The 23,178-nt window shown below is 41.0% G+C and overlaps 1 protein-coding gene across 7 annotated transcripts in view; it reads right to left on the bottom strand.

Moving 5' to 3' along the window:
• AK4 (adenylate kinase 4) overlaps positions 1–23,178 on the bottom strand; it is a 73,182-nt gene that overhangs the window by 13,854 nt on the left and 36,150 nt on the right. For 6 of the 7 annotated variants that reach the window (XM_023258782.2, XM_045035965.1, XM_023258783.2 and 3 more), the window contains one exon: positions 18,034–18,153. The exons of the other annotated variant lie outside the window; for it this stretch is intronic. In XM_023258782.2, coding sequence (XP_023114550.1) covers positions 18,034–18,153 — 120 coding nt within the window. The remainder of the gene's footprint in view (positions 1–18,033; positions 18,154–23,178) is intronic. 7 annotated transcript variants of the gene reach the window in all.

Below are 23,178 nucleotides of genomic sequence, written 5' to 3'. Positions count from 1 at the left end.
TAGCCTAAGTTCCCCTACACTGTGCACCACGGTCTGCTTTAGAAGATGGGTTTCCTGAAATGGGATTTAAGATATGCCTTACTCCCTTTGTTATTCTCTGGCACTGTACCTGGGACATTCTAAACTGAAATTCCAGCCAAGTGAGGGCAGTGAGCCTTCCCCAGAAAGGCACTCTTTCCCTGACTGCCAGGTCCTAGCTTTCCCTGCAGAGCCCACTCTTCATGAAGGCTCCAAAGTGACAACTGGAGGGGCGCCTGGGTGGCTCAGTCAGTTAAGCATCCAACTTCTGCTCAGGTCATAATGTCATGGTTCGTGGGCTCGAGCCCCATGTCGGGCTCTGTGCTGACAGCTCAGGAGTCTGGAGCCTGCTTTGGATTCTGTGTCTCCCTCTCTCTCTGCCCATCCCCTGCTCATGCTCTCTCCTCTCTCTCAAAAATAAAAAGTTTTTTTCAAATTGACAACTGGAGTTAGATTTAGAGGCCTGCAGCCAAAACAACCCCAAGATCAATCTCTATGCTTTCCCCCAATCCTTTTTCAAGGAAAAGTCATTTTCTAAATCAGTGGCTTCCAAAGGGACCCTTGCTAGAGTATGAAAAGAAAACAGAGCCTCTGTTGCTTTGTTTTGTTCACTGTTTTTCAGATTCTAGTTTGGAGAGTGCATTTTATAAGGTATATGGTAGTAAAACTGTATATGCACATAATTCACACATATCCATATACTGAAGATATAAAGTAAACATTTTTACTGAAAATTGTACACAAAGAATTTTAGAAATCACTCTTCTGAGGACCTGAGTTCTCAGCCTCAGTCCCTGTCCTGGGGTTCTCAGCATCACTAGCCACTATCCTGACAATAAAACATTGTTCTTTAAACTTTGCATAAAATATAGAAACTGAGTACAGCGTCAACAAAGAATAGGAAGCTCTGAAAGAGAATACACAGTTCCTCCCACAAATAAAAGCTCAAATCTTATCGACTAAAGTTTCTAGCCTAAAGACCAGTCTGTTCAACTCCCCCACAACTGTTTCTGAACGCTGGTGCCCTCTGGAGGAATGGGTGGAAAATGCAACTGTGTACCAAATAAACTCGAAACAGATTTCAAAAATGTTAGGTAGTGTCTACCTTCTAGGCTTTCACATTCAGACCCACTAATGACCAGAGAATCATTAATTCTTGTGGCTTAGAGGTCTTCTGTTAGGACAGTGGCTCCTATCATAGCCTCCCATCCTCAAAATGTGTTAAAGTTGAAAGAACCATGGAAAATACAGAAGCCTACATAATGAAAGCTAAAATGTAAGAGTTATATTTTAAGATGCTAATGTTGTTGGAATGCAACCATTTTTATGGTTCAGAAGTACCAACAAGAGAAATAAGTCATTCCACAACTTTAAGGGTTCTCCATCTGATGGGGCACATCAACATTGTCAGGGAAGACTTACAAGGGGGGAAAAAGAGCTTATGGGTACTCAGATTCCATACCATTCTTCCTAGAATGGATCATCTGGGAGCAGGAGCAGGACTTAGGTATTTTTTTTAAAGTTATCTAGGTGACTCGGACTGGTTAAGAACCACCAAACTTCTCAGTGACAGCAACAGTGTAAGTGCAAAACTAACTATTTGTATCTATCCCATTCCGGGGAAGTTTCAACACCTCTTTTAAACAGGTACAAAAACACTTTGCAGAGAATCCTCTTTACCTCAGTTTCATGGCAAGAGGAGAACTGGGAAGGAAATTCCCAGAGACAAATCTTTCCAGATTCACTAAGCCCCTAACTCAAGCCCCCTGTTTATGCTATTCCTGTCCAGGATCTTACCTGTAAAAAAATGTGGTGTGGCAAGGGGAAGTACAGTATAACAGAACAGTGGGCAAAGATCTGGATGCCAGCTATGGTTTCAAAAGTGAGGAGAAGCTGCAGTAAGCCAGAAACCTCAGGGCTCGGTGGGACGTGTCTGGAACCAGACACACCTGGACTTCATTCCCAGTTCTCCCTAGCCAGAACTGCAAGAACATCCACCAGCTTTGTGTAATCTCTCTGGTCCTTAGTTTTCTCAGATATACAACAAGGGTGTATCAATTTGCTGGGGTCGCCATAACAAAGTACCACAGAACAGGTGGCTTGAACAACAGAGATTTAAAGTCTCATGGTCCTGGAGGCTAAAAGTCTGAGATCGAGGTGTCAGGGAGGGTTGGTTCCTTCTGAGGCCTCACTCGTTGGCTTGCAGATAGCTTCCTTCTTCCTGTGTCTCCCACAGGATTTTTCCTCTGTGTGTGCCTGTATCCTAACTTCCTCTTCTTATAAGGACACTACACTAGTCATTGCAGATTAGGGCCCACCCTCATGACCTCATTTAACTTAATTACCTCTTCGGTGACCTTATCTCCAAAAAAGAGTCAAATTATAAGGTACTAGGGGTCAGGACTTCCAAAAGATGAATTTAAGGCGGCGGGGGCAGGTGACACAACTCAGTCCATAACAAAAGGTAATGCCTACTGCATGGCTGTTTTGAGGATTAAGAGAGACAATCTTTCTAGAATGTTTAAGATGTAAAGTGTTAGGCACAGAGTGAGCACTCAATAAATGGCCGCTGCTGCTCTAGGTAGAGCACTCCTGGGAGCTCAACTGGTTTCCCAGTTCAGCGTGAAGGAAAGGTCCTCATCCCCCAGCTGGCTTCTATTTAATTCCTTTCCTGAGATTTGCTAGCTTGGGGAATCACTGGTGCTCTGTGCTCTCTACCATAACTAGAGCCCAGCACCTCTAGTTATTAGCCTGCACAGACTGAACATTCTGGAACCCACCCATCAAAAGGGAGCTCGTGCCAGGCAAGCTCTGAACCTGGCACACCACCTACTTGGTTTTTTGAATAGTAAAGCACCTTAAGTCTACTTTCCTGATCCAGTTCAATACGTCATCATGATGAGCTCTGATCTGGGTGAAAGTGAAACTGGTAAATTCAGTGCAAATGTTCAGCCTTAAGCTGCTGACAATACACGTGTACCTTGACGTGGCAACGGGACATTAAGTTCCAAGGAACTAATCCATTTGCAGCCTGCGTTAACTATAACACGGAATCCAAGTGAAGAAACGTGACAGCCTGGGGCGCCTGAGTGGCTCAGTCGGGTAAGCTCAGGTCATGATCTTGTGGTTCGTGGGATCGAGCCCCACGTTGGGCTCTGTGCTGACAGCGCAAAGCCTGCTTAGGATTCTCTCTCTCTCCCTCTCTCTCTGCCCCTCCCCTACTCCCATTCTCTTTCTCACGCACACAAAAGTAAACAAATAAACGTGAAAAAGAAATGTGACAGCTGTGCAGTCTTTCTCGTTAAGTGAGTGCCTCGTTTTGGGGAACATTCGCACAGACGAGGGAACTGTCAGTGGCTCCTGAGTCCATGTCCAATCAGCAAACACACCCTGTGTGCTTCCTATGTATTGTATTCTATAAAAGCACAAAGCATTTATAGAAATTTACTTCTCTCTTACTCTGCACATCGGCCCTATGAGGTGGGCAGAGCGGGAACAATCACCCTCCATGTAACAGATGAAGCTGGCATTCAGTGAGGATCAGCAGCAGAACAGGATTGAGGATCAGGTCTCTGGTCTTGGAAGTGCCCCCTCTCTCTTACACTATGCTGTTCTTCCACAGGTATGAAAAATAATTGTTGAAAGAATCCTAAACGTCACCCCATCTATCTTACTTCCACCCCAAGAGCAGAGCATCCTGGTAGCATCCTCATCATCACGGCCACTATTTGCTGTGCCAGATAGATTTTATGCAGAAGGAAATCTGAAACTGTGCAGGGGCCTAAACGGCCCACTCTCGCTCCTGTTACGTCTCTCACCTAGCATCCCTGTCCGTCACCCCATGTCACCTGAGATCCTTGCTGTTCTCAAACCGGTAAATCCATTCCCACCTTGGACAAGTAGCTTATGTCCCCTCGGCGTGACACGCTCTTGCTGTAGGTATCTATGTGTGCCCTCGGCTCCTACAGGTCTTGGCTCAAAACATGCCTTGTCAGTGAAGACTTTTCTAACCATCCTGTTCAACTAAACCTGCGCCCCACCCACGGCACCCCTATTCACACCCGCCCCTCTTTTTCGGTTTTCTCTTCATAGATTTCAACATCTTTTATAGCACACGATCTACTTTATTTTGTGTTTCTACTCTCACTAGGATGTTACCTAAATGAGAGCAGAACCTTTAAAGCTGTTTACTGCTACATCCTTCGTGCCTAGAACAGTGCCTGGCACGTAATAGGTGCTGAAAAAATATTTGTTGAATCAATGAATAAATATTATCTGAAAAGTCACAATTATTCTGCAAGATGGGTATCATCCCCATTTTAAAGTTGTAAAAACTGAGGCTCAGAAAAGTTAAGTGACTTGCCCAAGACCACACATTTAAGAACCGAGTGCTGACTCCAGAATCACACATCACATACCACACGATGCTATCTTCCTCCCACGGGGAAAAGTGCAGCCTGTGAGAAATACCTGCTCGCGACAGCTACCGTAGTCAATAGTCTACTATACAGTATACAGTATACAGTATACAGCAGTCAGTATACAAAACGACTGGAGAAATCCAAATCCTGCGTGGCTTCAGGGTGCTGCAGGCACAGACATGTCAGATTCTCTCCACACATACACAAATGTTCTGCACCTTGCTTTTTCTTTTAATAGATCTTGGAGATTCTTTTCTATACATACGCATTGCTCTCTTGCTCTAATAACTGGAGTACTCCATGGTTTGGATGAACCACAATTTAACCAATTCCCTACTGACAGGCATTGAAGGTACACACGACATGAAGCACACTAGGGAAAAATATCTTAGCAGACAGAAATACAGGCTCCAGAGACACACTGCCTTGGTCTGAGGTGCAATTATGCCACCTGCTCACGTTGCGACCCTGGTTACCCACCTCTCTGCACCCATAAAGTGAGCCTGGTAATGCCCAATCCAGAAAGTTGTGAGGAACAAACAAATTTCTGTATGTAAATCCCAGCACAGTGGCCGGCACAGGGTGGGAGGAGGTGTGGCAAGTGGGGCAAAGAGCCAACACTGGGGGAAAATGAAGACCATGTGGGACCGGAGGTAAAAGGACGGACAGCAAGTCTGATAACAAGAAAGACATGACGGGTAAGTGTGAACCTTTATAAAAGTATGAAAGGAGCAGTGGGGAGACAGGATAGTGCCATCACCATCACCAAACACGGTATGTTCATATAAGAGAACAAGTCTCCTCAATAACAGGAGGTGTGACAGGAAGGTCACACGTGAAGGGGAGACCCAGGTTCACTTTAAGGCAGAAGGTAGGGTATTCTGCAGAGTCAGAGTAGGTGTGAGGAGGAAGGTGGAGAAGGTTATAAGGAAAGAGAATCCCAGAGGGTACAGTGGAAAAGTAAAGATTTGGGGGGGGGGGGGGAGGAAGAGGAGAATCAGTAATGGAGAAAGAGAAAAGGATAAAGAAGAAAAAAGGACACTGAGGGATGGCTTACCTTTCCCTTAATAACCAAGTATCACAGACATAAAAGACCCAGTTGGAAGTGACTAGCTTCAAATAGCGTAATTGTTAGGGCAGGTGTGGTGTCTCAATCTCTGAAGATGTCACAAAGGCCCTGGCAGTGGGCTGGGGCTCTCACAGAAGTTTGGGGTGCAGAGTCAAAAACCTGGGGGATCACAGGTCCTAGAGAGGGGCTCTGTGTCACCCTGGTTAGGCAGAAGGCAAAGGCTCCATGAAGTAAGGAGAGGAGGTTATCTGTCTACAAGACTCTTAAGATATGAATATTCTTCAGCTTACACATCCTAATGTAAAGCTTCAGGGCACACAATATGAAATGGCGTCCTAAAAGGCAGCATCCTTTGAAGTGATTTATATCAGTGTCTCAAGTTGGGCTGAACAAATCAAAGATGTAATTCTCACATCAATCAGCTGCCAAGAACAGACTGTCGGATAAGGTACAACCTGACCAGGACATTTTAAACCATTTTTAGCGAAGAGTCATTATCCAACCACATACATATATTTTTTTAAATGAACATATTGTCAGAGGATCACAATATGAAGACTGTGAAAACTGTTTATCAACCAAGAGTGTCCCAGTATCAGGGCATGAGATGTTCACTTTAACTTTGGTGAGGAAACATGTGGGTATTTTGCTCTTTAGTTAACATCTGACATCCACTGATCCGTGTTCTCTTCCAAAGATCTACTCATGGTGTAAGACTTAATTCCTTGGTGTCTCAAATTGCAAGGATATTGGAATCTGAAAGGAAACAAATAATTAGCAGATGTATGGAATTTAAAGCATGATCCGTAAATCTTGTAATGGAAAATCTGCCTCTAAATAAGAATAGCCATTCTTGACATGAAAGTACTTAGATGCACGCATACATAAAGCATTCAAAAGTATATTCTAAGAGGTTATCTTCTGACTAAGAGATTCAGACTAGACAGGCTATGGTTACACAGGTGGGCCCAAGAGAATTTGCCGCTCTAGCTGTGGGTGTGTATTCTTTAAACATGCTTGCTTGTAGCCCCTGTTCCATGTGGAACAGTCAGATTCCACAGAATAGTCAGATTTCATGTGGATTTGGTATTCTGGTAGGCAGGGATTACTGACCAAGTAGACTAGATGTACACTCTAATTCTGTCAACAGGTGGCAGCATGAATAATTCTTCAATTTAGAAAGAACTGCAATAAATTGTGGTATACTTTTATTTTCACTAAAAGTAATCCTGAAACACATATTTTCTAAATGACTAACAAGCAGAATCCCAGTCTCCCTAGATAACCTAATCCAAGTGAATATATTCCATTAATTGTTGAGGAAACCAGAAAATCCACAGGCAAAGCAAAATAATGAACACATTTAAGCCCAGAGAGCTTGCTTTCCTCCCTGTAACGACACATACGAGACTGCTCACTCCATCACGTGGCTTCTCACCAGGAGTACAGAAAACCTACCTCATGCTTCCATACTAAGCTGTCCCCTCTCCCTCATAGCCTAGAAAAGCTACCGTGTCCTGCTTAATCAAATAGCCAATCCACGTTGAAAGCTGAAATTTCATACAGTTAAATTTCTCCCCAAATCCACCATGCTATATCACTAATTATGGTGCCTACAGGTTATTTTTTAGACAGCCTCCCTCCCAAAAAAGATTCACCATGTGCAGGAAGATGTCGCTAAATCCCTGACGTGCCAGCCACCGGGCCTTGGCATCTGCTCCTCTCAGCCATGCCAAGAGCCTGAGGGAGGGCCGGTGAAGCAGGAGGTGCCACAGCAACAAGCTGAGACAGTGGAGGGGAATGGGGAACTAGGACACTTCTGTTTTTCTCATTTGTTGTGCATTCATTCCAGAGGAAGGGCAGAGAGCCAGAGTCCACCACCACATTCCCAGGCAGAAAAGCAAGCCCTCTGCTTGATGGAAATAGAAGCGCAGTTTTAAAGGGCAACTTCTAACATCCGCCTGGGACTGGCAACGCATGAAAAGGCCACACAACACCAGGCCCCCTTCCTATGTGCATTAGGATCTGGGGCCAACACGGTTGCTTCTGACCAGCCATCTCTTCCCAGCTGTTGGGAAAGCAAGAACCAAGTTAAAAATATGTAAGCCATAATCCATCACAATTAATCACTGAATGATTAACTGAAGTTCAAAGCAGGTAGTTATTCTACCATAGTCTTCCCTAACACAGGGGCATTCAAACTATTCATACCACCAAGCAGAAGGCTCACTAGCAACTTAAAATTAATCACCGTCGAAACCTGCTCGATGAAGGCCTTTTCCATCTTACATCTTATAACTACCTTATCTGTTTGCACAATATTTACTTGTATGTGTATCCAAGACCTCCATATTCCACTTCTTCCAGTTTTTATTAACAGATGGTGAAAAGACTAAGACACAGCTGTGCTCCAGATGTTGGCAAACAAGAGCTTAAGCTACATCATATCACTTTGTGAGCTCCACATTTCCCACTGTGCTGAGAGCTTAGGACCTACTTCCTGCTCACTGAAATCTTCCAGAGACACTTGGAACTCTTCTATTATGTATCTTAGAGTTGTAATAAATAGTTCCTGCTCTCAAGGAGCTCATAGGTTAGTAGTAAATGATTTAAAAACCTGGACATGCTATAATCACTACTTCGGGATCCACTGATAGAAGACATACTACAGAAAATTTGGGTTTAAACCATAAGTTTGGATCTTCTAAGTGGCTTAGTTAAAAGATGAACTCCTATTAGGCAGGGATTCTTGGGGAAATCCCCAAATGGTGTTGTCCTCTGGCATCAGTGCAATGATTTTTCCTGTTTAAAGATATAGATGAAACTCATAGCTTATAACCTGTGTTCTTAAACAAGTTAAAAATTATGGAGCCCTTTTGCCAGTAAAGGAATATGCATACTGCATTGAAGAAAGAGCTGTTAACTGTAAATCCTTTGCTTAAAGGCCCTTCTCTTTAAGAATTTTGTTTACCTGTTATATGGGGACCCAAGTCCCAATATAAACAAATTAAAGGAAAACTGGTCCCACTCTATCTCACTTGAGACAAAAGGAACTTGTAAATGATTTCACCACAGGCCCGTATTTTTGCCCCAAATAAAAGAACAGAGGCTGAGTATGGCCCACCATGGGCTCAGCTCCCAGGTATATGGTGTACATATACATGGTAGGTGAGACCTACCATCAGGCAAGTATTTATAAGCTTTTTCTACATGTCAAACATAATTGTAGGTACAGGAAGGTATAAAGTATCAACATCCAGATCAATCTGTAAGTTACATGATTATAAGGTAAGAAGAAAGAATGAAATGGGTAACAGGATGGTACCAGAAGGACTCGGCAAGGAGGGGATATCTGAGTAAAGATGTGAATGGAGCATCCTCATGACCATCTCAAGGCACAGTGCTGCAGGTAGAGGGCACAGGGAGTGCAAAGGCCTGGCAGCATTAGCACATACAGCACATAAACGTAAGGAAACTGTGACGTCATTAGGGAATAAAAACAAAGTTTTGCCCTCCCTTGCCCTCAAGAAAAGAGGTCTGAAAATAGATGAAGGCAAAAGGAAACACAAAAAACATGAAACTTTAAAATATGATAAACACAAAGAATATTCAATAATATCCACTGTAAGTGGATATATTTTCTTAAAATAGAAAAACTGAACAAAAGGACAAAAAAGATATAATACAGGAGAACTTTCCTGAAAGGAAAAGAACTGAATTGGAGATCAAAAGGACACAGTACCTATAGGAGGGAGGGCAAGAAACAACACTGAGATGGTCTATTTACTTCAAGTATGAGGAAACAATTCTTCAGGAAGTCTATACAGGAAGAAAAAAAAAATTATAGTCAAAAGTCACACTGGCCTCAGGGCTTTGCAGAGCAATAATCCAGGTCGGAACAAGATGAAACAGAGGCTGCAAAGTGCCGAAGGACACAGAGGTCACTCAGGAATATCACGGCCAGCTGAACCTGCTAAATGATGAGGAGACATTCTCAAACGTGAAAACTCAGGGAAGAGGGCATCACATGAGCCCCTCTGTTACAACGGAGGGAAGGAAGGAGGGAAAGAACAGCAGGAGGAAATTATCCAGTAAGATCCAGCTGACCACAGTAATGATGAATGGAAAAGCTGTGGTAAAAAGTAGCACAGCTTTATTCAGACATAATTCATATGCCAAACAATTCACTTGTTTCAAGTGTATAATTTGATGGTTTCTAGTCTATTCACAGAAGTAACGAGAAGAATCGTCAAAATAAAAGAAACAGAGATGTGGTACTGTGTGAGAAAACCAGGCCACAGAATTCATTTAAATCTTTTAGATGTAAGACAAAAAAAAAAAAAATTGGAAATTCAGGTTACAGAAGAAAACTTATAATAGATTTTAGCAACAAAAACCATTGAAAACTGAGACAGAGGGAGGGGAAAAAAGGTGGGAGGAAGCCTAAGTACATTAATCCTCTTACTGTTCACTGAAGAAAGACAATATCTCTCTGTCTCAATTTGAAGTATGAAATAAAAAAACAAATATGTCAACTCCTAATGGCTTTCATAATCTTAAAGAGCTCTCCCAAGAACATGCTGGGTGATGAAGAAAGATTTTATCTGAAATTCAGTAATAATTCCTTCAGGTTCACTTTAGCTCTGCTATTGTTAAACTTAAGTAAAATTAAATATTTTTAAAAGTACATCAAGTATGGGAGCCGCACTTACACACTTTCAGATACCTATGTGCGTGAGGAGGGGTCTAGAATGACAGGTTCTCAACTGTTAACCCTGATTACTTCTGGCTACTGGGATTTTAGGTGACTAGCTCCTTTCCCTTATATTTTGCCATATGGCTTGAATGCTTTATAGTAATCATGTACCATTTTTATAAAGTCAGTGTCAAATGATAAAATTAAATTCTCTGCACTTTTCCCACATCTTACCCTCCTCATAACCCTAATCAACTTGTTCACCTTCACAAAATCTGGGTTTTTCTTCCTAGTACTAGGGCAGTCATCAGAGTTTTATATTGTTTTGTTTTATACGCCTCCCTCACCCCTAAGATAGGGTCAGTTCCTTTCTCCTGGGTGCTACCTCTCACCTTTCACCCCCTCCACTGGGGCTCCCAAGGTCCTAGACTGCAGTTATTTATTCAGCATTTGCCCCTCCTGCACTAAGCTCAGAAAATATGCTATTCCCTCCTCAGACAGACCAATGCCAAGCTCATCAAGACACACCATAAAATGTATAATTCAATTTGCGTTTTGATCTCTGAACCAAGTTTTTCTAGGGTGTGTTAAAATATCTGTATACAGGGGCGCCTGGGTGGCGCAGTCGGCTAAGCGTCCGACTTCAGCCAGGTCACGATCTCGCAGTCCGTGAGTTCGAGCCCTGCGTCAGGCTCTGGGCTGATGGCTCGGAGCCTGGAGCCTGTTTCCGATTCTGTGTCTCCCTCTCTCTCTGCCCCTCCCCCGTTCATGCTCTGTCTCTCTCTGTCCCAAAAATAAATAAAAAACGTTGGAAAAAAAAATTCAAATATCTGTATACATATGTTTTCCATATGGCCCTTAATGCTTACTTGTTAAAATCTAGTCATTCTCTGGAAACACAGAGCGAATAAACAAACTCAGAGTTGCCTGCCATATTAAAATTGTTCCCCATCCCAAGACAGCAGTCAGATCACGCAGAAGAAAAAAGCCACCAGAAATGGACATGGGAACAGGGTCTCAGGACAGAATCCAACCAAATGAACAAGAGAAGATACCCAAGGCTTTATTTTACCATGTTTTTCAGTCCGATCCTCTGAGCTCATACAGACACCAAGGACACTGAAAGTAGGGAAGTCATAGAATAAAAACAAAGTTCTTATAGGTTAGATTTAAATCACAGAAATCAAAGGCAATCCTCATTGCCTAGGGCAGCACAAAAGCTGAGTCACCACTAGATTCTAAATGCCAAGAAGGCCAGGTCCCACCTAGTATGTTGCTCTATTGTGGTGTCTTGACAGTGCCTGGCACAGAGTTGGTGCTCAATAAATACTCAGTTGTAGGAAAAATTATGAAGACTTAGAACCGAAAGAAATTTGCACAATCGCCGGGGACCATTAACAAAGAGGCTGCACTAGCTTTAATGAAATCAATAGCTAGACATAAAGTCTGAACAGGCTCCGCTCTTTGGATAAGGTATAGCACAAGATGAGAGTGTGCTAAATTTCAAGTCAGGTGTGACCAAAATGACTTTTCATAACCTAACCCTGCTGAGTAATGGTCTTTTCCTGTGTAACTCGACCAATATTATTGTTTAGTTTCATTGATTTATTTTTTAAGTTTCATTTGAAGTATACACAGATACCATTTCTTCTTTCTGCCCATCTTCCCCTGGTGAAGTCATGTGTTCTCCCCTAGTACAATATTCAACCTGAAATTAATGACATGTCTACATGTCATTAACAGCTGCAAATCCTTTCATTGAAGAATATCTGAATATTTAGTAATGATGTTACAAAGTATAATCAAAAGCAGGTATAATTCCTTCTTCCAAGAAGATGATAAAAAATGTCAAGTTTGTTTTAAAAACAGAATTTTACAGATGTTCTATTCTGGAGGTGACTATTACGGCTACATGGCTATCATACATAGTTTGGTTTCCTACCATCCACCATTTACTTGGTTACCAAGGGCTCTGAGTAAGTATGTACCTTGGAAATACTGCAGATCTGAGATCATTTAACTCTCAGGGCAAACAAACACACACAAACACTGCACACATTCAAGCAACTCTGACTTCTGGTAAAAAAAAAAAAATTCCAGAATTATCTACAGAAAGCCCTAGTTATTAGCATTCGACACTGCGCTGAACCACAAATGAAACATACAACCACAGACTGAATGATAACTCTAATTCCAAAGGGATCTTTATTCCGATGAAAGGCTTAAATTATATTCCACTCATTATTCTAAAATTTAATATTTTTTTATGAAACCAAACTGTGACGACCAATTTTAAATATTTTGATGCCTCACCTAAAATCGTATGGTAGACAATTCTGTTACTTCTTGTTACCTGTAGATAAATTAGGAAGGAGTTTGAGAACTTGCAGGCTACTATTTAAATACACAGGATGGCAGTCAGATTTAGAAATGAAAACCCCTATTACCAACACATCTCCCTACCGGCCCCACCCAGCTGCCAGCCCTATTTTTAAAAAGTGAAGAATTTATATTTGTTTTAAAGAGATGGTTACTGTTCTCTAGCTATTTCACCTAATAAGTAGTAAATACTTTCTTTATATGAAACTGGAAAAAAAAATGCATGGTTTTATAACAAAATTAGAAAGCTTGCAGCACATTCCATTCTTCTAGTAGAATATTTGTCTTAAAAATTAAAGAAAACTTTTTAAAACTGTTCTCACACATTCAACTTCTAAGGACATAAAAGATAGAGGGAGAGAAAGAAAAAAGGAGAAAAGCCCCCACAGATGTATACAGGTATTAACACATAAAACAGTGTTTCTTACTCAGCTGGAGAGAAAACTGCAAAGGTAAGGTAGAGCTGAACTATCTTTAGCAAGGACATAGCTGACCAAACCACACAGCACTCAGGCACCCCATCCACCAACCCCTCCTGGCCTTCCCTTGGCTGGCGTCCACTCTACTTGTTTCCACCCACCATTTGCAGATGCCTCTCTACAGACATATGGACCAAGATGATGAGTCATCTGTCATCCAGAATTCTTTTCTCGACCTTTGCACATTCAATCACCTTTAGCACACTCAACAGGCACGTCCTCCACAGAGCATGTGCCCTGTAACATAAGGAGTTTAAGGCTGAACACAGAATGAGGCATTCTTAACACTCCTCACTTTGCCAAATGGATTTATTCCAGAGCTTTAAAGGAAAATCACAACTGAAAAAGTGACCAGATGGGTCTTCAAGGAGAAAGATACAAACTAAATCAGCCATGATACTGACGCACTTCACTAAAAACAGGCCTGTGATGTAAAAGAACTTTAGTTATTCTCCCTGAGAGGAATAGTTATGGCAAAAGCAAAACACAGAAGCATTCCATAACTAAAACTGACCTTCAATTTCACATGGCTAAATATTTTTTAAATTATTCCTGTACTTAACACTTCATGTAGTCACCAAAAAACAAAAACAAAAAAAAAACATTCAGGACCTGTATACCACTTAGGACAGATAATAATAGCATATCTATATAGCACTTATTATATGGCAAGCATTCTTTTAAGAACATTACATATATTCACTTCATCCCTACAAACCCTTTCCTAATCCCTGTTTTCCATGAGGAATAAAATGCCCACAGAGGTAAAATAATTTGCCCAAGGTCACAGACTGTCAGTAAATGGCAGAGCTGGGATTCAAACGGGCAGTCTGGCACCTAACTGGGGTTAGTGGTTATTACACTAACCACCTTTCCAAAGGAGTTTAATATAGACAATCCTTTTTTAAAACAAAGTTTACACTAAAACTACATAAGTTTGCTTTGCAAGGTGACAAGCTTTACAATTAAAGAATTTAAACCAGAGAAATTATAGTCAGGTGGTGGCAAAGTCAAAGTTTACCCATCATGGCAAACACCTACACACTGTGGAGGACTACATTTTGTGAGTCAATGTGTCACGCCTGGAGAAATTAAAGTGGCCTAGAGTAGCGCAAAGCAGGTGATGACAGTCAAGAAACAAAAAGTGCAAACCTCCGTGAGCAATAAAAGCCAGGAGGCACCTGGCTGGCTCAGTCAGTAGAACATGTGGACTCTATATCTCAAGTTGTGAATTGGAGCCCCACGTTGGGTATAGAGATTACTTGAAAAATTAAAATCTCTAAAAGAAAAGAAAACTCCAGGGGTGCCTGGGTGGCTCAGCTGGTTAAGTGAGTTTGGCTCCTGATCTCAGCTCAGGTCTTGATCCCACACTCTTCTTGAATCCAAGCCCTGTATGAAGACAAAAGAGAGAAGAGACGAGACAAGACGAGACCAGACGAGACGAGACCAGACGAGAAGAGAGAAAAGAAAAGAAAAGAAAAGAAAAGAAAAGAAAAGAAAAGAAAAGAAAAAAGAAAAGAAAAGAAAAGAAAAGAAAAGAAAAGAGAAAAAAAAAAGAAAGGCAAGGGAAGGAAGGAAGGAAGGAAGGAAGGAAGGAAGGAAGGAAGGAAGGAAGGGAGGGAGGAAGGAAGGAAGGGAGGGAGGGAGGGAGGGAGGGAGGGAAGGAAAAAAAAGAAAACCACAGGGCTGTAGTAGCTAACCTCACTCATAACTCCTGTCAATTTTTCCCCCTCAATCCATTCTCTCCTGGATGGTGCCTCTTTTCCATCCTACCACCATTGCCCAAATTCAGGCTTTCAACATCCCATGGTCCAAATATTACAACAGTCTTGTATTTGGCTTCTAGCCTCCACCTCGCCCCTGCCCCACCACCTACTCTCTCCTCTGCTAACAGAACAGTCTTTCTGAGACACAAATCTGATCATGTTATGGCCCTAATTAACTTTTCAATGGTCCCAGGAGCAAACAATTTCTGGTTCCACCATCTTTGTACTGAATCAAACACCATCCACTCCAGGATTTCCCTGCCTGCCTCTGCTTGCAGGCCCAGGAAAATACTAAGCTATGCCATCCTTTTCTTACCTAGTTCACATGCCCTTCTGCAGAGAACATCTGCCTTCCAACCCCTATTCATCAACCTGCGGAACCTCTATTTATCTCTTTTTCCATAACGTTGTTCCAGTACCTCCTCTCACTACCAGAACATAATTTTCTTCTCTGTGTCTGTGGGGTACCACATATATATGCTTCTATTCTGCTATCAGTAACTATTTTACTGATTCCCCTACTGTGATAGGGACAGTGTCTTAGCATCTTATCAACAGCACCTAGTAATTTCTGACACACAAGAGGAGCTTTATTCGTTATTGCCCAATGAATAAGAGGATGCCTTTTGTAGGCCATTATAGCCTTTCTCTCAACAAAAGTTTTAAATTCAATCCACCAGTTCCCTCTCGTCCCATGAGAACAGAGTTCCAAATTTTTAAATCCAAACTCTAGAAAGACATGATCTACTTTATAGTCAACTGTTCAGAAAACCTACAAAGTGAGGAATATATGTTAAATAGTAGTTCACAATGAATGCTCCACAGAACAAACCCTGTAGGTTCTTGGTGAGTGTTGTGAATGAGGTGGGGGATTCTAAAATCAAATAAATTCAGAAAATGCCTCATGATGTCTCCTTCTGTGAAGAGTTAAATTGCATTATATTAAAGTTTCAATGAAGTCTTGGGGCGCCTGGGTGGCGCAGTCGGTTAAGCGTCCGACTTCAGCCAGGTCACGATCTCGCGGTCCGGGAGTTCGAGCCCCGCGTCAGGCTCTGGGCTGATGGCCCAGAGCCTGGAGCCTGCTTCCGATTCTGTGTCTCCCTCTCTCTCTGCCCCTCCCCCGTTCATGCTCTGTCTCTCTCTGTCCCAAAAATAAATAAAAACGTTGAAAAAATAAAGTTTCAATGAAGTCCTAAAGTAAAGAAAACGTGTTTAACTTTGGCACTTACTACCTTTGAGCAGTTAGCTAAAGCCTACTTTGCCTCAGTCTTCTAATCTACTAAATGGGAATAACAGTATCTACTTCTTACGGTATTGTAGGGATTGAATGAAAAAAATATCAAGTGTTCCAAACAATGCTTGCACACAATAAGTACTCAATAAATGCTAGCAGTTTTTAATATTTAACTTGACACATCTGCTTTCTTGTCTAGCAATTACTAACACTGCACACTACACACTTTGAGAAACACTGATAGACAATAAAGACCGCACCATACTAGTCATTTTGGAGACTCACGGTTCCAGACTTTAGGAGAAATATAGCCAATCTCATAGTTTAAATGTAGGCAATTCATCTGGCTTCTCTGTGGCTGGCAAACATCAAGGTTTCAACTGTCACAACTTCCTGAAGCTTCAGTTTCACAAAATTAATATGGGATTGAGTGCCCTGTGTGAACTAAAAACCGCTCTGCAATGGAAACAAGTTCCTCACAGAGAAATCTCATTCTCTGCCATTCTGTGGTCCTGGAAAGTAGCATGCTCATCAAGTTTCTATTTTTATTGTACCCAGGAATCTTGCTATTCAAGAATAAGAAATAATCCACCCAGTCCATTGTTTTTCTTAAAATTTAAAGTAGAAGATTCCGAATTTCAGCTTCATGGAGAATTGTGTAATATGTTATGTGTAAGCATCTGCAGGCATTTCCTAGGAGAAATATCATAGTTGTCATCAAGGGGCCCATTTGCCTAAAAAGTTTAGGAACCTCTAATAGAGGTCTTAAATAAGGTCCAGGTTTTACTTAAATACATACTCAAAAAAAAAAAAATCAAACAGTATCAAAGACTGTATCAGTCTTTTTAATATCCTTTCAAAAAGAGCTTATGCATGTATTTCTACATGGAGAGAGTAATAAATACCACAGCATCCTTCCATGTTTACATAAATAATAGTATATGATATAGACTCTACTGCAGCTAGCTGTTTTCACTCGGCAGTGCATCTTAGAGATCTATCCATGCCAACACATACGTACACATCATTCGGTTAACAGACATACTAATTTTTAAGGCATCCCTATGATAGATACTTAGGTTGTTATCAGTGTCTTGCTAGTTACAAATAATGATGAGAACAGACAACCTTGACAACCTTTGTTTAGGAAGAAATCCAGCAGGGAACTGCTGAGTCAGGAAATATAAAGAATGCTGGGGTGCCTGGACAACTCAGTCAGTTACGTGTCCAAATCTTGGTCTTGGCTCAGGTCATGATCTCACAGTTCCTGAGACTGAGCCCTGCGTTGGGCTCTGTGCTGACAGCTTAGAGCCTGCTTGGGATTCTCTTTCTCTCTCTCTCTCTCTCTCTCTCTCTCTCTCTCTCTCTCTCTCTCCCCCTCTCTCCCTCTCTCTCTCTCTCTCTCTCCCTCCTGCTCTCCCCCATGCTCTCACATGTACATGCTCTCTCTCTCCCTTTCAAAATAAATAAAAATAATCTTTAAAAAAAAGTATAAAGATGGCTAAACTGTCCTCCAATGGTTGCCTGTTTTATACTCTCAATAATATTTATTTCCTTTACACTCAATAAAAGATCTTCAGATTTTCTGTCTTTGTTAACCTGACAGATGAAAAATGGTAACTCATGGTGTTAATTTGTGTGGCCTATTATGAATGAAAGAACCTCTGATTTAAGATGCGTCATACCTATGACAACTTAGTCGTGGAAACAATGAGCACCATCGAAACTGTAACAGTAAAGGGAATTCAGTAAAGGTTTGCTTCAAGTCAATGGCTCTAGGGATGGTAGTCTGGAGACAGAAATGAAAAGGCTTTATCACAGTGAGTTTCTATCATTTTGCCAAATTGGAATATGCCTAAATAAATGACTGAAAGCTTGGAAGAAAAAGTATTTTGCAATGGGTCAGAAATTAAGGGAGTGTGCACAACCAACTAGTCACAGACATCCAGCTTACCCACAGGTTCAACTCACCATCTAGTAGCCAGTGCTGGCCGCGCCTATTCTCCAACTCCGACATCATTAGGCGTGTGATCACATGATCTGGAACCAAAAGACCTTTCTCTATGTACTGCTTTGCCATATCACCAACTTCTATTAAAAAAACAGGAAAAAGAGACACTCAAAAAAGCTTCAAAAAAAGAAAAGCTTACAAACTCCTTTTGCCTTCTCTTCCATTCCTCCCTATTGGTATGAGGGGAAAGTTATAGGTAGATGTTTTGGGGGTAATTTTTAGAATACTGGTTTCAACAATGGTAGCCTTGTCTCCCAAAGAATTATAAAAGCAGCTTTTGAAGATAAATAAGATATACACAAACAGAAATAAAAATAAAAGAGTATTTCTATAAATTAGAAGAGAAGATAAAAGTAAGAAACAAAAGGTGGGAGTCCAGAGGAAGGGGTGTTCGTGAAAGGCCAGGACAGAAGTCCTGGAACTTCCCAGAGGTGAGAGCCGCGAAGTGGACACTGAGCCCCCCAACGGTTTACGACAGCCAGGAAATGTGATCAACTATATGGTTCATGGGATGCAGAAGGCTGAAAGAAGCTGAGGAGCACAACCATTCCTTAGAGACCAAAGGAAAACATTTCCACTGGGCTCAGAAAGAATGCTGGATAATACAAACAAAAACTTCTCTTCATGAACCTCAGTATAAGTAGATGGCACCTTGCTGATACAGTTGTAGAAGCAACTCAGTGTTATTAGTAGAATGCCAACTTTATCAAAAGATGTGAATTTATTTTTATTATTATTATTTTTTTGAATTTACATCCAAGTTAGTTAACATATATAAAAGGATGTGAATTTTTCAAAAAAGTTTTTTTCAAAGAAAAAATGTTTCTATCTTATATTAAAATAATTTCTTATATGTGGAAATTGTGGGTTAGGTTCAGTGGAACAAATTATCAGTTTAAATCTGTTAAGTTTCTAGGAACGGATTTTTTTTTTTAAACCAAGATGAAGTCCTCTACTCTTCAGAGAACTGATAATAAACCATTAAGAACCACGTTTTTGACAGGCCAATTACGTTCTTTTTTTTTTATTTATTTATTCGAACTTTATTGTTTTTATTCAGTTGGCTGCATTCACAATGGTTATTAAATAGGACCATATTTTATGCTTTTATAATAAATATTAATTTACATTTCAAGTGACTGATACAATTTCAACCACCAGTGCCCCCAAGAAGATATTCACTGCACTGTTACCTAGCATATTGCCTAGTCATTGATGTTGACTTTAAGAAAGGCCAATTATGTTCTTATAAAAACATAAAGCAGAATTACGTTACTGCAAAAAAGCTCAAGAATCACTTTGTCCCTACCTTCACCTTGAATTCAAGGTAGAACCTTCCTTCCCCAAACTGAGTCAAAACTCCTAATTCCAACTCTGAAGTATGCACTGTCAAGAGATTCATATCACTCTGATTACTACTACTGGCTCAAACTATTGGCTCTGATTGCTACTACTACAAGCTCAAAGTTAGATCCAATGATGCTGATTCAGTAACATGCTGCAAAGAACAACAGCAAAAGACAACCACTTTGGCAAATGTGGCTAAACATGCATATGAACAAAAACAGATTCATTACAAAGTATTTATTAACTCTATACTAGGTAACAGGTAATAATGCACAAAGGGAGCAGTGAATAAAAGTTGCAGCTTACCTACCAATGTTTAAGCAGTGTTATTTTCATGAAGAGCAACAATATTAATCACTAATAAAGTAACATACTATGTTAACATATTAAGAAACATATTATACCAGGCACTGTGCTTTAACCACTTTGTATGTGTTATTTCATTTAATCCTCATAAGATCCTCACCTTCAGATAGGAAGTAATACCCATATTTATGACAGCTTTACTAGATACAATTCACACACCATTAACATTCACTACTTTAAAGTGTACAACTCAGTAATTTTTAATACATTCTCAATGCTGTGCAGCCATCACCACTACCTAATTTCAGAACATTTTTATCACTTCAGAAAGAAACGCTGTACCCATTAGCAATCCCATTAGCAATCCCCTCCTCCCATTCCCTCCTCCCTCTGTCTAGCCCCTGGCAACTATTGATCTACTTTCTGTCTTTACAGATTTGCCTATCGTGCACATTTCATATAAATGGAATCACACAATATGTGGTATTTTGTGTCTGGTTTCTTTCATTTAGCATAATGTTTTCAAGTAGTACTTCATCCATTTTCATGGTTGATCATTCACTGTATGGGTATACCATATTTTGTTTATATACATCAGTTAATATGCATTTGCATTGTTTCTACTTTTTGGCTAATATGAGTAACACTACAAGGAATGTTCACGTACAGGTTTTTGGGCGAACATATGCTTTCTGTTCTCTTGGTAATACCTGTAGACTATGTACGTTTTATATCAGGAAAATCACTGTCGGATGGTATGCTTGGAGTAACTGACAAGATTGGTGCTGTCCTACTCTGCAATGGTCAGGCCAACTGCAGAGCCCTGTTCTTTTTTTTTTTTTTTTAATGCCAGCTTCCTTTTTATTTTTTTTAATATGAAATTTATTGTCAAATTGGTTTCCATACAATACCCTGTGCCAGAGCCCTGTTCTTAGTCCCATCTGCCAAACATTAAGACAGATTTAAACAAATATATATATATATATTTCATCTTCCACGATAACAGACCAAGATGTGAATTGTTTCCAAATATCCCATGAGGAGACAGTGAAAGCATAGGAAACATTTTATTTGGAAAAGAGAAGACCCAGAGAAGGGCATGAAAACAATTTGCCCATATCTTGATACTTGACACATGGAAAGGGCATTATCTTACTTAATCCCCAGGGCTTACAATTAGGACTTGTTATGGGAATTACAAATGGATAGAGAAAAAATGGCCTAAGGAATGTCTGAATGGAGATTCAAAGACTGCCTAAGACGGGATATTATAGAGAGATTCGGAAAACTGGTTGGGGATTGGGCCACTTAATATTTAAGGTCCTTTTGGGTGAGGATTTATGGTATTGGGATACTTTTGGACTCAGGAGTTTAATGCAGAACAGTAGCCAAATGATGCCCCTGAGGCCTTTAAATACTTGCTAGATGGTGCAATATGTACCCCCTCTAATACCTCAAACTTATCATGGCCAAAATCATACTTTCCCCTCCCACATGCTCTTGCCCTGGTATTTACAACATTACTCTCCTCAGATGTCATGTAAGAGTAAACACCAGTTGTCTTGATTTTCTTGACTTCCCCCATTCTTTATATCTAATTGAACATGAAGTTCCTGCCATTACATTTCCACAGCGTCTGTCATATCCAAGCCAAATGATCAAAACATAAAAGTGCAACAGTAACTGTTGTGAAGATGGCTGCAGAGCAAGCAATGACACTGTGAGGAAAGAAATCACAACCATGGCCCCAGATGGCCCTGGTGGTTAAGCGGAGGCCACAGATTAGTAAAAAGCAGAGCTGAAAGAATGAAGCAATGGAGGTGCCTGCGTGGCTCAGTCGGTTAAGTGCTGGCTTAGGCCCAGGTCATGATCTTGCGGTTCATGAGTCCCAGCCCCACATCAGGCTCTATGCTGACAGCTCAGAACCTGGAGCCTGCTTTGAATCCTCTGCTTCCCTCTCTCTCTGCCCCTCCCCCACTCGTGCTCTGTCTCTCTCTCTCTCTCTCTCTCAAAAATAAAATATACATTAAAAAAAATTTTAAATATATTTGGGGCGCCTGGGTGGCTCAGTCAGTTAAGCATCTGCCTCTTGATTTCAGCTCAGGTCATGATCTCACAGTTCATCAGTTCAAGCCCCATGTCGGGCTCTGCGCTGCCAGTACAGAGTCTGCTTGGGGTCCGATCTCTCTCCCTCTCTCTGTTCCTCCCCTGCTCTCTCTCTCTCAAAATATATAAACTTAAAAAAAAAAAAAATGAAGCAATGAGTTATACTCCAAGACCACTGCACAAATCTTTACATAGTGAAAAAGAGACAACTGGCCAAAGAATCACACTGATAAAGAATCTCTGAGATAAGATCAAAGTGGGTCCTTTACTCATAGCAATCTGTGACCTGCCACAAAATCAACAGATTGCTTCTGGGGTCTTCTGCACACTAGTCAACCAAACGAATCATTACATTACTTGAACAGCCAATTCTCAATTCTTAGCTTACTTCGCTTCTCAGTAGCATCTGAGATGGCTCCTTTGCATAAATGATAGGAAAGTGAACCTTTGAAAATGCAAGCCAACTGCAATCCTCCAGGACCTTTCCATCTCACTCAGAGTATAAGCCAAAGCCCTCACCTTGGTTTACAAGGCCCTGTGTAATCAGGCCCTCCTTCCCTGAAGCCATCTCCTACTTCCTCTCCATTGTCCACTCTACTCCAGCCACACCAGCTTCCCTGTAGTTTTCTGACAATCACATTCATGTGCTCACTTTAGGAACTTTTCATTTGTTGCTCCCTCTGCCTAGAACACTCTCTCCCCAAGAATTTCACATGGATCAAGCCCCCACTTCACTCAGATCTCTGGTAAGTCTTACCTCAAACAGGCCTTCCACCCCATCTAAATAGCACAAGGACAGACACACATCCCTATCACCCTCTAGTCTCTTATCTTGCTTTGCATTGTCTTCTACAACCCCAGATCTTACATATTATATATTGATCTATTTATCAATTCACTTTTTACCTCCCCCAACAAGAATATTACTAATTCATTCAGAAAAACTGAGGTACTTTGTTCAATGCCATACCCTCAGTACTTAGAATATAGCTTGGCATGTATGAGATACCTCCATAACAATTTGTTGCATGAATGAATGAATGAATTGTTGCATGAATGAATGAATGAATTGTTGCCGTGTGCCAACTTTTTCAAGGGAGATATGAGACAAAGCATGATCAGTACTAGTTGAGATGGCCATGTCAGGTTTCACAGCTCAGTCTTATTTCATCAGTATTTTAAACCATGTATAGCGATGAACAAGGTCGAATAGGGAAAATGAGGACAAAGAAACACCATGAGCCAATAATGCCACCAAGCAGGGGGCTGCTTGGCATACCTGGAGGAACTTCAAGTACAGAGAAAAGCATCATTTGAGATGCAGCTAGACAGGTGGGAAAGATTTT

Source organism: Felis catus, chromosome C1, assembly GCF_018350175.1.
Source record: "Felis catus isolate Fca126 chromosome C1, F.catus_Fca126_mat1.0, whole genome shotgun sequence".
Lineage (NCBI taxonomy): Eukaryota > Metazoa > Chordata > Mammalia > Carnivora > Felidae > Felis > Felis catus.
Note: the sequence above shows the minus strand (reverse complement) of the source record. Positions and strands in the feature narration are given on the sequence as shown.